Source organism: Muntiacus reevesi, chromosome 6 (genome assembly GCF_963930625.1).
Source record: "Muntiacus reevesi chromosome 6, mMunRee1.1, whole genome shotgun sequence".
NCBI classification, from domain to species: Eukaryota; Metazoa; Chordata; class Mammalia; order Artiodactyla; family Cervidae; genus Muntiacus; species Muntiacus reevesi.
The window spans coordinates 99,964,700-99,983,127 of record NC_089254.1 but is presented as its reverse complement, the minus strand read 5'-3'; the positions used below and the strand labels follow the sequence as shown (position 1 = coordinate 99,983,127).

At 42.6% G+C, this 18,428-nt stretch overlaps 2 protein-coding genes across 2 annotated transcripts; both read left to right on the top strand.

Annotated features, from left to right (window-relative positions):
- The first annotated feature begins 597 nt into the window (after positions 1-597).
- Positions 598-7,865, top strand: LOC136170572 (serine protease 58-like). The gene is made up of 5 exons (XM_065938883.1): positions 598-637; positions 2,134-2,287; positions 5,021-5,271; positions 7,185-7,321; positions 7,716-7,865. The coding sequence occupies exons 1-5, from the start codon at positions 598-600 to the stop codon at positions 7,863-7,865; spliced, it is 732 nt and encodes a 243-aa protein (XP_065794955.1).
- Positions 7,866-11,353: 3,488 nt separating this feature from the next.
- Positions 11,354-17,149, top strand: LOC136171182 (probable inactive serine protease 58). Its single transcript, XM_065939917.1, has 5 exons — positions 11,354-11,393; positions 13,005-13,143; positions 13,587-13,846; positions 16,777-16,916; positions 17,000-17,149. Exons 1-5 carry the CDS (start codon positions 11,354-11,356, stop codon positions 17,147-17,149), a joined length of 729 nt encoding a protein of 242 aa, XP_065795989.1.
- The last annotated feature ends 1,279 nt before the right edge of the window (positions 17,150-18,428 follow it).

Sequence of the window (18,428 nt, the reverse complement as noted above, 5' to 3'; positions counted from 1 at the left end):
GGGAGCATAGGACTCAGGTACAATTCAACACATCAAAGGAAATCTGGAGACTCAGTTCCAAGTCCTAATTTTGTTGCTAACTTCCATGAGGACCACAGCATCCTCATCCCTAAAATGGGGAGGGGAGGATGTCTTGCTAACTTTACTTCATTACCCCAGTGTTTGATGAGTCTCTGAGAAGAGAAGAGGGACTCTTGGGGAAACGGAGATGACAAGTGAGGGCAGGGAATAAGGTTCAAAGCCACAAAGGGAGGAGGGGACAGCAAAGAATGACCATGTCACAGAAAGGGGCGGGGAGTGTCAGTAGGTGCATCATGACTCCTGACACCTTTAGGGTCAGAGAAGAGGCACCAGGGGCTGGATTTGCCCACCCCTTCCTCTTTCACCCACATCAGAGCCAGCTCCCAGCTGTGCCTTGTATAACTGGATTTTGATAAGGGCTAGTTTGAAGATTGCTCTAGCATCCTTGCTCCTTCCCTACCCCCACAAAGTAATATTTCTCCCCCAGCTGTTCTTGCCAAGGCTCCTTGGACTAAAGATTGAGACAGCCAAGAGCTTGATCTGACTTGTCTGCTGCTGGCGAGATCCCAGCCTGTCATGAAGTGCTGTGTCTTCTTCATGCTCATGAGCACGGCTGGTGAGTCTAGGTCTTGTTGCTGCTTAGGGAGTGATGTGGTGATGTGCGGGAGGATGGGGCTTCCCAGGTGATGCTAGTGGTAAAGAACTCACCTGCCAATGCAGGAGTCATGACAGACATGGGTTCGAACCCTGGGTTGGGAAGATCCCCTGGAGGAGGGCATGGCAACCCACTCCAGTATTCTTGCCTGGAGAATCCCATGGATAGAGGAGCCTGGTGGGCTATGGTTCACAGGGTCTCAAAGAGTCGGACACGACAGAAGCAACTAAGCATGCACGCACGCACATGGATCAGAGGGGAAGTAGCTGGCCAAAACTGGAGATAAAGGAGGTGGTGGGCATTTCCTTTGATTAACTGTTAATGGAAGTGAAAGGTACCACTCTTGATGCATGGCTCACTCCATCAACAGTCTCTCTACCTGCTTCTGCACCTGTGACCAAGTTAGCATATGTCTTTATAAGTGCCCTGCACTCTCCCAGGACTCCTGGACAGAGAGCAGAAAAGTACATATTCCCTTTCTCTGGGCAGATGGACTCTGGAGGAGTAAGTGCAGGTTGGGAAGAGGGGTGAGTCGGGCTGAGAGAGCCTCAGGTCCCTCCCCCAAGCTCTTCCACTCCTTTCAGCACCAAAGTCAGCAAGGATTTAACTTTTTACTTTCATTCCTGGCAAAAGTGAATTTAGAATAATATTTTTAACATAGTAAATCTTTTTTTTCCCCCCATTTTTATCATATACAACACTGCCAACCAGGGTTTATGATCAGCCTCAGATACGCCTTTGCGTTAGTTTCACAGAACTTCAGTATACCTCCATCTCAAGCAAAGACATGTGTCAGTTTTCTTAATGTGTAGAGCTTGGGTGACATGCATGATTTCCCTTAGAAAAATGGGACAGATGAACCTATTTGCAGGGCAGGCATAGAGAGGCAAACACAGAGAAAGGAACAGTGGGCCCGACGGGGGAAGGAGAGGGTGGGATGAATCGAGAGTATCATTGACGTACAGGCACCACCATGTATCAGATATTAATAGATGGCTGGTGGGAAGCTTCGGTACAGCACAGGGAGCTCAGCTCCGTGCTCCGAGATGACCTGGAGGGGCAGGATGGAGGCGGGAGCGAGGGAAGGTCGAGAGGGAGGGGACGTATGTATTCCGATAACTGCTTGGGGTTATTGTACACCAGAAACTGTAAAGCAATTATCCTTCCGTTAAAATAAAATAGGGAAAAATGGCTCCCCGCTCACTTTCCCTTTTCACTTTCATGCATTGGAGAAGGCAATGGCAGCCCACTCCAGTGTTCTTGCCTGGAGAACCCCAGGGACGGGGGAGCCTGGTGGGCTGCCCTCTATGGGGTCGCACAGAGTCGGACACGACTGAAGTGACTTAGCAACTGCAGAAGACTGTTTTAGTTTGAAAACCTTAGGGTGGGCAAAACTATCCTAGCCAACTCTCACCTCTTGCCCTATCTCTCTACCTGTGACCCCTCTGATTCTTTAGGAGTCATTCTGGCAGAAGCTTCTAACATTGAGAAGACGAATGAAGTAGATTTTACTATTCCTTATATGGTCTACCTGCAGTCCTTCCCAGAACCCTGTGTGGGGACACTTATTCACCCGCAGTGGGTACTGACCGCTGCGCACTGCCTCCCTCCGTAAGTATTTCTCTGCTCTTGGGAGCCAGGGGGGATCTATTTAAACAAAAGCAGGTCTGAGGACAGTATGGAGATTCCTTAAAAAACTAGGAATAAAACTACAATATGAAGCAGCAGTCCCGGTGGGAGGGGGGATCGGGATGGGGAATACATGTAACTCCATGGCTGATTCATGTCGATGTATGACAAAACCCACTGAAATGTTGTGAAGTAATTAGCCTCCAACTAATAAAATATATATATATATATATATATATTAAAGTGAAAAAAAAAGAAAAAAAAAAAAGATTCAGCAGTCCCACTGCTAAAATATACCCTGAGGAAATCAAAATTGAAAAACACACATGTACCCAAATGTTCATTGCATCATTATTTACAATAGCTAGGACACAGAAGCAACTTAGATGTCCATTGACAGATGAATGAAGAAGCTGTGGCACATATATATAATGGAATATTACTCAGCCATATAAAGGAACACTTTTGAGTCAATTCTAATGAGGTGGATGAACCTAGAGCCTATTACACAGAGTAAAGGAACCCAGAAAGAGAAAAACAAATACCATATATAAATGGATATTTATTGGATCTAGAAAGACATTACTGATGAAACTATTTGCAGGGCAGCAATGGAGAGGCAGACATAGAGAACAGATTTATGGACACAGGGGTGAGGGGAGGAAGGAGAGTGTGGGACAAATATAGAGAGTAACAGTGAAGCATATACACTACCTTTTGTAAGATAGATAACTGATGAGAGTTTGTTCTATGACTCAGGGACCTCAATCCGGTTGAGACTGGATGAGACATGGGAGGAGGGAGAAAGGTTCAAGAGGGAGGGGACATAGGTATACCTATGGTTGATTCATGTTGATGTATGGCAGAAACCAACACGGTATTGTAAAACAATTATCCTTCACTTAAATAAATAAATTTAAAAAGCAGGTCTTGTGAGGCATCCTAGCATGTTCTAATGGCATCCCAGGGAATCAGAAGATCCAGGAAGAGAGAGCCATCTTCCCAATGGGGAAAAAGATACACACTTGGGCAGTTTAGGAGGAGATGAAGAGGAAGATGTCAAAAGTCTCTTTCTCATGCAAAATAAATAATAGACATCCATCCAACCTACTTGAGGGCTTCCCTGGTGGCTCAGATGGTAAAGAATCTGCCTGCAATGCAGGAGACCTGGGTTCGATCCCTGGGTTGGGAAGATCTCCTGGAGAAGGGAATGGCCACCCACTCCAGTATTCTGGCCTGGAGAACTCCATGGACAGAGGAGCCTGGCAGGCTATAGTCCATGGGGTGGCAAAGACTCAGACACATCTGAGGGACTAACACTTTCAACTTTCATCCAACATACTTCTGGAACATTTACCATATTCCAGGGACTGCTTAATAAGCTGAAAAAACAGGAAGGGAAAAGATGGTAATTAGTTTTCCCTCACGGAGTTCACATTCTGGTAGAGGAAATACACCAAAGCAAATAAAGGTCCCAAAATAAAACACTGAAATGAGTATATTGCCAAGCTGCAATATACAGGAATGAAACAAGATAACCTACTTCAGTTAGGGTGATTGTATCAGGTCTGTTTGAAGAGATGAAACCTACACGAAGAGGAGGATGAAACCAGGTTGAATAAATTCTGGGGGAAGTTCCAGGCAGAGGGAAGAGTGAACAGAGAATCTCATGAGTAGGGGTGGGTGTTCACAGGCTGAGACTGAAGTGTTAGGCGGAAGCCATGTGATGCAGGGAAGAGAGGAAGAGTGAAGGAGCTCTGCACGAGATGATGCTGTCCTTTACAAACCTGTGTCTCTGTTGTGTGTGACAAAGTGTTAGATAATTGGAACCTAGTCAGAGTTTCAGGAATGTATAACGGTCACTTCTAACTCAGAGTTTTCAGCCATCTGGTTGTTCAGGACAGTTCATTCCAACACAGATTGAAACCCTGTTTTGTGTCACTGAGAAATACAGAGGAAATATAGACAGGAGATATAGTCCATCCACTCCAAGAACTGGTGCTGGAAAATTGGATTTTCTTCTCTCAGCCAGACCTAATGCACAAGCTATCTTTCTGCAGGCAGTGGCTCCTGTGTCTGTTACATGACCCGACTCCTGGCAATAGAAGTGGGTGGGTTTGAATTTCTCCAGGAAATATAATAGAAAGTGGTCAGTGGGAGTCCTGTTAGACTGCTAAGAGTCTTTTGAATGTATAATCAGTGTAGGCAGCTTGCAGTAAATACAAAGATATGGGCCCAAAAGAAGCTGGAAAGGGCCTAAGAATATCCAGAAACTGCAGGTACAATATACTTGCTCCAGAGTTGTTTCAGACAGTGGAGGGCAGGCAAAGACCTCTGGAATAATGGATTCTGGTGCCGTATCTGTTACCTGTTCTTTCAGATTATCCAGGTTGTCGTTGTGATCATTAACATCATCGACAACAGCAACTAGGTCCCACTGAATATGTTCTAGGTGGCAGATACCATGTCAGATTGTATGTATATACATATATATACATATACATATATATATACAACAATCCTGTAAACTATTGTTCCTACTATTTTAAGGCCAAGGCAGGTCACTTTGGTTCTCAGGTCTAAGAAATAAAATGAAGATGATTAGATGATTAAAGAAAGTCACCTATGAGACTTCTTGCAGTTCTGACATTCTGTAACCCCTTTTTTTTTTGTTTTCTGGGTTTTTTAAATCTCCCTGCCTTCCTTCTTCCATAGTGTTAAAATCCGATTGGGAATTTATCAACCCAACATCAAAAATCAGCACGAGCAGACCCAGAGTTACTCAATGACTGTGCCCTACCCTGACTTCAACTCAGAATATCTGAGCAATGACCTGATGATGATAAAACTGTCTGAGGCTGCTAAACTCACCACCCAAGTGGGAACCATAGCCATAGCTATGGAACCCTTATCACTTAATGAATCCTGCTTTATCCCAACCTGGACCTGGAGTAAATATAAAAACCGTAAGTGTTTGACTATGTGTTTTTCATCCTGAGAAGGTTTTGGCACTGGGGAAAATGAAGAGGGATATACCTAAAGCACGTCTCAGGTGTGGCTCAGTGGTAAAGAATGTTTCTGCAGTGCAGGAGATGTGAGAGATGAGGATTCAGTCCCTGGGGTGGGAAGATTCCTGGAGGAGGGCATGACAATCTGCTCCAGTATTCTTGCCTGGAGAATCCCATGAACAGAGGATCTTGGCATGTTTATGGGGGTCACAAAGAGTCACACATGACTGAGCTCACAGCACACACGTACATGAAGGACTTAGCTTATACTACCTTAGACTACCATTATCCTCCCTTTCATTAACAGAGGATACTAGAACCACTGCTTGATATCTGAAATGATAAAGCTGAACTTATTGCTTATTATAGAAGAGCAATGCTGAGCAGACACAGTCTCAATGAGCAGTACAGAGTACTAAACCGTGTTTATATGAGATTTGTGGGAAGCTTTCCATTGAGAGTTTGGAGGACTTTCAGAGGCTGAAGAGAGTTGATGTCACCTGTAGAGGCTTGATTACCTGGGTGAGATTGTTGTTGATTGGTAGGCACTCAGTTGTTTATTGGAGGAGTCTAACATGCTGACTTTAAAGAGTGACATTGACTGATTGGCTTGTTAAAGCCTACTCACTAAGGCAAGTTGTGGATAGTAATCAGGTTTAAACCTTTCTCATGTAGCTACAGAACAATTCATATATTCTATAAAAACAAATAAAAAGTAGGAGACTGTTTGGTCTATCAGTCTGTTTTGTAAAGGTAACAAGTGGGAACTTTTATATGGTCAGTGCCAGTGAAATTTGGCAACTTCACTTCAATTTAGAAGCAGCATTCTAGAGAATCTAAGTGAATATATCTTCTGAACAAATTGAAGCTTTTAAATCTTATTCAAAATAACTGCTTCACATTTTACAAAGTAATTTACGACATACCACTTGAAAACAAAATAAAACTACAAAAAGTGTCATCACATAGGCTCTGCATGTCATTTCAGAATCACAGTGGCAAATCAATTCTATAAACTCTCTAGGGCCAGCCTCCCAATATTTATTAAGAATTCACTATTTCAAGTAAGTAGGTTACTTTCACCTAACTTGTTTTAAGTATTTCAATTAGATTTCCAAAAGAGTTAAAACTGAACATAACTCTTCTCGTCCTTTTCTGACCTGACACTTCCTGGTCTGATTTGATTTAAAACATTAGATTGGAAATGTATCCAAAATATTCTGCTTTATAAGTAATGCTAGGTTTAACTTGAGAGATCTCTAGTCGATTTTTTGCTTCCTTCCTCCTTATTTCTCTCCACCAGAGATTAAAATTACATAATGTGTTGGTTAGGCTCCTTACATCCTGAGTTTAACAGTATAGTAACAACTGCAATACATGAGATGAGCAATGTTACTTCTTAGGGGAAATTATATATGTGTATTTATACACATACATACGCACTTATAAATAACCCACTTATAAATGGTCTCACTATAGAAAAAGCAGTTTAAAACACATTAAAAATCATTTTCTCCCTTTATGATTAAATGAAAGATGATGAAGTCGGTCGCCAAAAGGAAGGTTTCTTATGGACAACAGCTTCTGTCTCTCTCTCCTCACAATCATTCATAATTTTCCTGTGGGTTTTTTAAGCTTTCCAAGTTATGCACAGTACAGAGAGAACTATAGATCTGATGATATCTGACGTAAGGCTCATGTAATGCTTTGAATCCACTGCTCAGACACAGAGAGACTGAACAAGGGGCTCTAAGAAGGATGGAATGTCTGATACCTACTATAAATATATACAATGTATTCACAAAACAGAGGTTGATCACAAGAGTTTATGTGATAAGGAGAGTCACCCTGGACTTTTCTCTTTCCCACAGTTAGTGACCCTGACATCCTGACTTGGATAAACCAATATACTCGTCCCTACGATGAGTGCCAGAACATGCAAGATGAAAGAATGTCAGTAAACATCATGTGTGTGGGGCAACCTCTAAAGACCCTAACTGATATTAAGGTATCTTTCCTATCGCCAGACAAGCACAGAGCAAGGGGTCCATGAGGAAAGGTGCTTGTAGGAAACCAAATGGTATCCAAGAAGAAGGCCTGCGGTCTTCCTCTGCCTCCTCAGTCTGTGGATTGGTCATCCATTCCCCTGCCTTCCTTTAGAGGGGGAGGGAGTCAGGGGAGAGTCATTTGTCCTTTTTCCTCCTACTTGCACTCAGGTTGGTCAAATTCAAACCTGGAGAGGTAAGACCTGCATGGATGTGAAGAGAGGGTTCTCCCCTCTCAAGAAAAATGATTCCAGCCTGGCAGAAGGTTCTGCTATCACAATGTGCCCCTTCTTAGAATAAATCCTTATTGGATGAGGAGCAAAACAACACTAACGCCCTGTCCCCTCTCTCTGGCAGGAGGTCTCAGCAGCTCCAGCCATCTGTAGTGGGAGGGTACACGGAATCTTGAGTTGGGCAAAAGGAAGTGTCACCCTTGGAAATGAAGGCTTCTTCACAGAAATCAGTTCTTATTCAAGATGGATCATGAGCATCATTGAAAGCTACTGAGGCGTCTCTGGTCCTCCGTCCCCTCAGTGCAGTATCTTCATGATTTCCACCCTGGATCTACAACTCTCCTTATTATGTTTCTTGCTCTTGAGCAGAATTCATTAAAAAGAAATGACACTAAAAACTTATTCCTTTATCATATAAACTATAAACATGATGAGAAATCTAGCAACATTCCCAGCCGTTTGTTCATTCAAAAATTGTTGAAATGTCTGCTATTTGGTAGGTGCTGCATATGCCTGGGGCTTATGCAGGAGACACAGGAGATGCGGGTTCAGTCCCTGAGTCAGGAAGATCCCCTGGAGGAGGAAATGGCTACCCACTCCAGTATTCTTGCTGAGATAATCCTATGGGCAGAGGAGCTTGGAGGACTACAGTCCATGGGGTCGTAAAGAGTTGGACATAATTGAGCAACTGAATATGCATATGCTAGGGGTACATGAGTAGATATAATGCAGACTTTGTCATCAATTAGCCAGTTCTATTACCTGGTGATAATTACTACAGTGGAGATGAGCAATAAGTTGCAGGAGAATATAGGAAAAAATCAGGGTGTCAGAGTCACAGGAGGTACCACCCAAGAGGCCAACAAATTAGAGGAGAATATTATAAAACTGGTGTATACTTAGGTAAAAGTCAGAAAAGCATAAAAACCATTATGTTTTGGAAAATACATGTAAGTAATACTGAAAGGTGGAAAATAAATTGTTCATAGAAGAGAAGACAGAACGTGATAGAAAAGTATTATTTATGCAGGTAAGGGTTAGATAGCAAAAGGCCTGACCTGTTTGGTAAAGGAATTTAGATTTTTTTATCTTGTAGGCATCAGAGGCTTAGTCATTAAAGCCACCATGGTAAAAAGAACGTCAGATGTCTGAATTGGGAGATGTAAGAACACAGAGTCTGTAAGCTTTAAACACAGTGACTGTGAGTGGAAACAGAAGGGGCAGAGTCAGGGATCACCCCTGTTTCCAACTTGAACAACAAGGTAGATGGTGGTTCTGCTGCTGCTGCTGCTAAGTCATGTCAGCCGTGTCCGACTCTGTGCGACCCCAAAGACCGCAGCCCACCAGGCTCTCCCAACCCTGGGATTCTCCAGGCAAGAATACTAGACGGTAATATAAAGAGAAGTAATGTTTCCTTCTTAATGGATCAGGAGCAAGGTGGGGCATGTTATATTTGAGATCCTTGAAGGAAATAGAGGTGGCCATTTCTAGCAAAGATCTGGATCTCAGATGATAATGAAACAGTGAGGTGGTTTCTGGGTTTGTAGGCAGTAGGTGCGGACTTAAGTAAAGTTCGGTGTTATTGGGAGGAGCTTTGATCCATGCTCAGGGTGTCTCTCACACTGGCGTGAAGTGGCAACGTACAGCATCCCAAACCCATTGGCCAGGACACCTAAAATTGCAGCATTGAGAAGATGTCAAATGACCCAAAAACAGGGATCGAGTGATCCATGAGAGGCTGTGGAGTTACATGTAGGAGAGGGACAGTATGACACGGGATTATCTGTTAAAAGGGGAAAAAGGAACAGAGAGATGAGCAGAGAGACTCACCCCAGAGGAGAAGAAGACTGCAGAGAGTGAAGAGATTTGGAGTTTATCTCATGAGGGACATGGTGAGTCTGTGTCTGCAGAGATGGCTGAGGCGGTTTGGTTTTTTTATATTGATACTCTCTGAGTGTGGATGCATTTCTCTCCTATCAAAGCAAAGCAAAACAAAATAAAACAGCAACAAAACAGAAAAAAAAAAAAAAAAGGCTGGGTTATGATGAACATCACAGCTTATCCTGGCACATACAGGAAAACCAAATTCTCTGATTTGGACACTAAGCCCATTTAATTCAACAGCGCTTCTTTTTCTTGTAATCTTTGCTCCATCTAGACCACAAGCCCCTGTTTGCTGGTCTTCTACTGTGGGCTTGTTTCTAGTTATGCTCTGCTCCCTGTCTCTGACTCGCTGACCAGTGACCCCAGCCCCCTTTATTGAATCACATCTAGGTTCGTTCCAGGGTTTTTAAGAAAACACTCATCTGATCACTTCTTTCACTTTTTTCTTTTTAAATTGATCTATACTTGATTTACTACATTGTGTTAGTTTCAGGCATACAGCTAAGTGATCCAGTTAACTTCATGTAACTTTCAATCGGGGCCTTTCCAGGTGGCTCCGTGGTAAAGAATGAACCTGCCAGTGCAGGAGACACGGGTTTGATCCCTGGGTTGGGAAGCTCCCCTGGAGGAGGAAATGGCAACCCACTCCAGTATTCTTGCCGGGGAAATCCCAGGAACAGAGGAGCCTAGAGGCCTATAGTCCATGAGGTTGCAAAACTCAGACATGACCCCATGAGCAGCTCACTCTTTGAGCCACTGAGCACTACTATTATTACCCTGCTTGTGGACAGAGGAAAGATCATATGATAATAAGTCGAGAGGCTGCTGGTCACAAACTGGAATGAGAGCTCTCACCAAGAACTGAATGTGTTAATACCTTGATCATGCGTGTTGCATTACTACAGCTGATTCCATCATTTTCTTCATGTTTTACAACAAAGCAACAGATAATAAAAGTCTGTTGTTGAAGCCACCCGGCCTGTGGGGTTTTGTTATAGCGGCTTGGGCAGACTAATGCATTTGATCAACTGTTCAGACCTTTGGCCCACTTTTTAACCCGGTTGTTTGTTTTCCATATTGTTGAATCTTCAGATTCCATTGTATGTTTTGGATGTAAATCATTTAACAGACACATGTTTTGCAAATATTTCTCCCTAGAGAGGGGTATATCTAGAATTTTAGCTCTGAATATTTTGTTTCACAATTGCCTATTTGTAGACCTGCTGTTCCCACCAGTCTATCACTCTTTGCAACTGGGGCGGTGTCCTCACATCTGGGTACCTCTTACAGGAGCGTACAGCCTGGCACACAGCAGACACACAGTGTAAATCACTGGCTGGCTGGCTGGCTGAGAGAATAAATGGATGAGTAGTGACACGGAAGAAAGGACTCATTTATCTCAGTGAGGAGTTTAGTGTCAGGCAGATGGGTCAAGATCAGTCCCCGAGGGTGGGGTTATGGTCACTGGAAATAAATGTCAGTGTCACACAGATGAGGGTTAGCATCACAAAGGCAGGAGGAATCAGTCTGAAGTTCAGAGAGACATGTGCCTGAGACTGACACAGCAGGGAGCACTGTGAGCGTCGGCATCTCTCAAATTAGTGCATCTTTCCCTGGAGAGGGGAGAGAAATGCTGGGTTCCAGATCCGTTCTCCACTGCGTCGAGGACCGAGTCATCTGGTCTCTGTCGATGCACCTCTAATATCTGGCGCCACATCCTACTCCTTTGGAACTCAATCCTGCAATTGAAAGAATTCAGATGACAGTTGCTCCAACTCTAGAACTCCTTCCTGCTCCATCTTAGTGTTCTTCTTTCCTTCCTTAGCATCCTTTTCAAAGCACTGAACCTCATCTTCTGAAAAGGCTTTCAACATGATTATGAATTTAATCCTCCTGTGGGCTCTCTTGAACCTGCCTGGTGAGTATCTGCATATCTTTCTCCTTAATTGCCCAAGAGAAATCCTGAGGGAATCATGAAAGATGGGTGAAGACAGGAGCAAGGTTCCAGACTGCAAGCGCAGGACTGACTCTCCTTGGAACTGTCAGTGTCCCCACCAAGTTTCTTCCTGTGTCTTCACCTCAGGATGACTGCCTGGGTGCTTTTGGGGGAGGCATGAACCTTGAAACCTGACCCTAGACTCTCTAAGGAAGACAGGGGCCTGCCTCTGGGCCTGTGGAGAAGAGGACTGATGTTTGGTATGAGCAAATGAAAAGTGGAGTCCAGGGTGGAAAACAGGGGTCCAGCTAGTGGACACAGCAGAACATTCAGGGGTTTAGGTCTTGTCCAGACATCGTTCCAGTCATTCAAGCAGAAACCCTGGAGGTATTCATGAATACCCTCTTATACCCCACATTCAGTCTGATCAGAACCTGTTGCTGTCTCTGTCTTCTAAACATTTCCTAAATCCAATCACATGTCACCACCTCCACGGATCGCTATGGCTCAAGGCACCCTCTTCTGTCTTTACCAAGTCATTCTCCTAACAAGGCTCTTTGCTTTATATACCTACACGCCACACTTCTCTGTAAGGAAATTATCGTCACTCCTTTACACAACACCCTGAAATGGTTCTAATGTGCCACTTAGGAGAGAAGTTCAAGTCCTCGCAAGTCCTTACAACATCCTACAAAATCTCGTATCACCTCTTTGGCTTCTTTCCCTTCCTGCCTTTCTCCCTGTCCCCCACCCTGGCCTCTCTGATGTGCCTTAAACAGGCCTTAGGACTCTTGTTCCAGACATATCTCTCACTGGAACTCCTTTCCCCAGACACCTGATTAACCCCCACATCTTCATACATTGCTCATCTCTCACACTGGCCCTGAGGCCTTCCCAACTGCTGATGCAACAGTGCACAACGACCCCCACACACATGCACACTTCTGATGCTGCCCCCGCCTTGCTCCCTGCACTAATCACCACCTAACACACTGTACCCCTGAGGTATTCCTGTATTTTCTATTACTGAATGTCTCCACTCATCAGAATGCATGACAGCAGGGGCAGATCCCTGTTTGGTTCACTATGCAGCCCAAGCCCTGAGAGCCTGCCACATACTAGACGCTCAATATTTATTTGTTGAATGGATGGTTACCTCCCTTCTCAGACTGTTAGCATTTGCTCTGTTTAAATAACACACATCATTCAGCCTTGCATCGTCAGGAGAAAGGGATAATATTGGCTAAAGCATTCTAAACATGGCAAAGATCACAAGTTCTCCATGAGTCGATTTGGCATATGTCTACTGAATCTTAGAAGGTGTTTAAGGAAGATTGTATTTGATCAATACTTTGAAGAACACATAATGACAACTAAAAGGGAAAATACCTTTCATCTTATGAAACATATATGTTTTTTATCATTTTCTTCATGTTTTAGAACAAAGTGATCCAGTTTACATATTCAACTTACAGATAAAAAACCTGGAGAGAAAGGTGGGGCAATGTGTCTATTGAGTTTTCTTCCTTTGTTTTTTTCAAATAATACTTGAAAAACAATCTCAGAATTTGTGCTCTGTGTGTCTCTGTCCAGTTGCTTTGACCTTTGATCCAGACGACAAAAATGCCATCACTCCCCCCTACCTGATCTACTTGAAGTCTGATTACTTGCCTTGTGTTGGAGTCCTGATCCACCCTCTTTGGGTGATCACAGCTGCACACTGTAACTTACCGTGAGTAATAAGCCTCCAACATCACCCTATGCTTTGAATTCTCAGGTTGGGTACAGACCAGAATCCTCCGTGGGGTCCTCTCAGCTAAATGGGATTTGAGAGACGATCTGGGGATGTTCAGTAGTAGAGAAAAGGCTTTGGGGAGGAGCTCATCAAGCCCTATAGTGTGTTAATTGTTCAGTCATTTTATCCAATTCTTTGTGAACCCATGGAGCTTGGACCACCAAGCTCCTCTGTCCATGGAATTCTCCAGGCAAGAAAACTGGAGCGGGTTGCCATTTCCTTCTCTAGGGGATCTTTCCGACCCAGAGATTGAACCCAAGTCTCCTGCATTGCAGGCAGATTCTTTACCATCTGAGCCACCAGGGAAGCCCCATAAAGGTCCAGAAAGATGGATAATCCATATCTGTTCAATCTTCTCACAAACATCTCTATTGTTCCAGGAAGCTTCAGTTAATACTGGGGGTTACAAAACCATCCAATATAAATGAAGAAAAATACATACAAGTGGCTGGTTACAAGAAGATGATTCATCACCCACAATTTTCCATCACTTCTATTGAGCACAACCTCATGTTAATCAAGCTGCAAACCCATATTGAACTCAATGACTACGTGAACACAGTCAGCCTGCCCATAAAACCTGCCGCTGAAGACGACATGTGCACCATCTCTACCTGGGCCTACAACTTGTGTGATCTCTGTGGGTAGCTCTCAGAACCAGACATGAGCCTCTCCTACTCCTAGTCTTATTTAGCTTCTGTCATTTTTCCCACTGAACTTTCTTGTAACCTCTTCATTCATCCTTTCATCTTCTTTCCCTTCTCTAGAGTTTCACTGTAGGAGTCCTGAAATCTCTGTATCTTTCTACATCTTTGCTTTCATATCTGATAGACGTGTTAGTGGAAAGAAGACATTTGTATTCTGGTCTTCATTTGCTGTATGAACACTGATTGGTCACTTTACCTTTGAAGCCTTAATTTTCTTAATTCTGAAATGAGGCATAAACTACATTAGATGGTTTCAAACCATCACAGGCATTAAAGAAACTTAAAGCCCTGAAATAGAGCAAAATTATGCTTATGTAGTAAACATAAGATAAATACACAATATTGTGCTAAACCATGCAGAACTTCTTTATGCAAAATTGTGATACAGATCAACAAAAGTTTAAGATTTTTAACTGGTAACATTTTAAAAATGAATATTCACTCACTTCATCAGAAAATTGGAAGGGATAAATTGAGATTGGAATTGACATATACACTATATACATGAAATAGATAACTAATAAGGACCTATATATATAGTGCAGGTAAGTCTACTCAATACTCTGTAATGACCTATATGGGAAAAGAATCTTAAAAAGAAAGGATATATGTATAACTGATTCACTTTGCTATATGCCTGAAACTAACACAACATTATAAATAACTGTATTCCAGTAAAAAAAAAAAAAAAGAAAGAAAAGTAGAAACTCCTTGTCCTTTGAGAGACAACTTGAGTTTTGGAAATAGGAAATGCTTTTCTGTTAAGCAGTATGTTTGATTTATCTGTGTTATATCATTTTAGTAAAAAAGAGATGTAACTTACAAAAAAATGCAGTTTATTTTGATCTGGCTCATGAAGTAGTTAAGTAAGCATTTCTTAAAAAGTCCTTTCCAAAAGAAAAGTTGAGCTATACAGTTATTGCTAGACTAGAAAATAAGGCAAAGAACCTCAATCATTTTCTTTTAAAAACTTAATTTATTATTTTCAAATAAAGTTACTCAAATAAACACACCCCTAAAAAGCAAAATCTCAAAATAATATACTTCCTCCCAAAGAAGAATCCTTGGCAAGAACACCCAACATGTGTATAGAAACTTTGTTCTTCTTTCTCACTTTGTTGCAGGTTGGAAAAATTTTGCTATGGATCTTCAGAGTTCACAATATGTGTGAACCATTGATATAAAGGAAATAATTTGAATTAGAAATGAGGGGACCTAGTTTCAAATCCTAGGTTATGGGTTTAAGAGAAACAAGTTTTTGCATGATTTTTTTTTTTTTTTTAGCAGATACTGGATACTTTTGATCTGATGAATGAAAAACTAGGCTTAGATCTCTCTTAGTCTTTTAGACTCTCAAAATATTAATAAGAAAGACATTGTCTAATGGTACAAACTTGCAACTGGTAGATAAATAAGTTCTGGAAATCTAATACACAGTATAGGATGATCCCCTGAAGGAGGGCATGACAACCCACTCCACTATTCTTGCCTGGAGAATTCCCGTGGACAGAGGAGCCTGGCAGACTACAGTCCACGAGATCGCAAAGAGTTGGACAAGACTGAGCAACTAAGCGTACAACGTGAATATAGATCGCGATGCTGTATTATAATCAAACTTACTGAGGGCTTAAATCTTAATTTTTCCCACCACAAAAAAGAAATGATAATTCTGTGAGGTGACAGAGGTGGACTATGGCCAATCATATGAATCTCTAGTGGTCTTGACCTCCAGTGGCTTGAAGTGGGGCTTGAGTTCCCAGCCAGAGATTGAGGCCAGGTTGTGGTGAGAACACCAAACCCTAGCCACTAGACCCGTGGTCAGTGACAAGGACCGTGGCTCTTCAGTTTTGCAGAAAAGAATTCCCACAAAGACAGAAAGAAGTGAAACAAGTAAAGTATTTAATAGGACGAAAAAGAGTACCGTATGTGTTCATAGGCACACGGGCAGACTCAGACGGAGAAAGAGTTGAGACCTCATGACAGGTTAAATCACTTGTATGGGGGCATTTTTCCAGGTTCCATTAGGCCAATCATTTTGATTTGCCAGGTTCACAGTCCATATTTTGTATATCTCAGGATCCTCCTACATCTGCACATGCATCTCTCGACCAAGATGGATTCTACCGCAAAGGCATAGGGGGAGAGCATCCCTTGATATCACTCCACTTTGATATCTAAGGAAACTTTCTATGCATATGTGGTCAGGGAGAGAATGAGAAATATGTAGTCTGGGCAGGGCCCAGCCTCCTCCCTTAATTATCCTACTATTCTCCTCTTGGAGTTTTTGGTCCACAGAGAATGAATCTCCCATCACTTTACCATTGGAGGGGGGAGGGGCATCTATCTCTGACTCAATACTACAATATTCAAATGTGTCGAATCAATACTGGACACTGTATACCTCATATTTATGCACTGTTCCATGTCAGTGTGTTTCAATTTAAAAATTAGAAAGGAATAGGTGATGAATATAAACTGTGGGGCAAATTATAAACCTGAAAGCTCAAAAAGTAAAATAAAATTAAACTGAGTAAATAAAAAATCCAACTTAAAGGACGCTTTTAAAATGTCTGAATTGCCAGAAAAAAATTGTAAGTAATCTGTTTCACTTCACTGCAGAAATGTCTTGTATTTACATCTAACTTCCAAGAATTTAACCTCTTTTATAAATAGATGCTTTGTATCATGAGAAATTGTTAATCTGATCACTTTCTACTGTCTTAGTGGCCGCGGTTTTGATTTCTCTGTGTTTGAACTCTTTTTTGTTTCTACCAGGAGAGGAACTATGTTGAAAACGAAGGAAAGGAAAGAAGGAAGTTTGGTATCTCATAACTCTTAAGAAAGTTCTATTTCTTTCTTCCAGACAAGGACCCTGACTCACTGCAGAATGTGAATATCTCTGTAATCTCCAAAGCTGAGTGCCACAGAGCCTATAAAAACATCCACATCAGAGACAATATGTTATGTGTGGGCATCGTGCCAGGAAGGAGGCAGCCCTGCAGGGTAACATACTCTCAGTGCCTTAATGTCCCCATTTTATTGTGTCCTTTGCCAGAAAAATAACTTGGTCTCCTTTTCCCTGGCAGGAGGTCACAGCTGCCCCAGCGGTGTGCGATGGGGTACTTCAAGGAATCCTGACGTTTGCGGATGGGTGTGTTTTGAGAGCCGATGTGGGTATCTATACCAGGATTTTTAACTACATACCCTGGATTGAAAATACCATCCGGAATAACTGAGTTCTCATGGCAAGAATTCTAGACCCTGTGACACCGCCTGTTCCTAAGTCCAGCCTCAGAATTAAATCTAACCAGGTGTCCTGAACGCATCCCACACATCTGTCTCACTCCTGCCCCACAGGGTGGGTGACTGGTACCTCCCTGTAAGTGACTATAGATGGCAGCACTTCCTCCTCCCCTACTGATGATGATGGCAAACTCCATACCTCCTGGAATTTATGAAGTGGCGATTGCATTCTCGGTAATGAACTGATCATTGCCTTACTGGAAAAAAAAAAGTCACTCGATTGGCATCTTGGGTGACTTAACGCCTACTGCTTGCACTGGATTCAATCACATGCGCTTTGGGCAAGTTATACATGCCAGTCTGAAGTCTGAGAAGGATCAAACTAAACAGAATTCCCAGGGAGGAGAGAGGGTTTAAGGGGGGACACCGTAGGAGGAATTGGTTTCTCCTTGTCCACACAACTCTCAGCACCAGACCTGGATTCTGGACATTCACTTTGCAGCATTCTCAATAGGGACTTAGCTCTGAGAGGTTAATACCAAAGGTAACTGGGGTTTAGGACACAGCAGATGAACAGAGAGTACAGAATGGATGTTCCCAATGTGCTCTTTCTATGATGCCAGCTGCCCCAGGAATTTCATTCTCCCCCAGTTAAACACTCTTGCCTTTTTCTTCCTTTCTTCTTCTCTTTTCATCTCACCTCTGCAGCTCCAGTTATCACCTGAGAGTTTTACTTGATAGATTTCCATGGGGAGTGGCCTTTGACCAGTGTTATATTAAGGGCGAGATTAGCCAGTGACGCTTTTGTAAATTAGGTCTTTGCAAGAAGTCTCTGCACATGCTCCATTTGGTTCCACTGCTCACTTGACTTGTGGAGCCATTTAAAAACAATGAGAACAATGAAGAAGGACTTTAGAAGAGACCAGCTTGTCTACCTGCTCATTCAAGTCTTCCGCAGTGAGAGCGTTTTGGTGAGAATTCTCAGGGATACCATATTTTCCTGCTCCAAACTGATCTTGAAAAACTCTAGTACATTAATTCTTCCTCAAATAGCTTATCCCCATGTCCCCATTCTGCTCCTTCCAAGTGTCTACCAGGGCAGAGCAACAGCCACTCTCAAGAAATTCACATTGATCTTGACCCCAGGAATGAAAACTAGATAATGTTGATTGATCTTCTGTCTCCTGAGAAGAATTCAGTTCTCCTTCTTTCTTCATGGCATCCCTCCACGGGGTTTTAATATCACAAGAGGAGGCAGACATGGCAACCCAC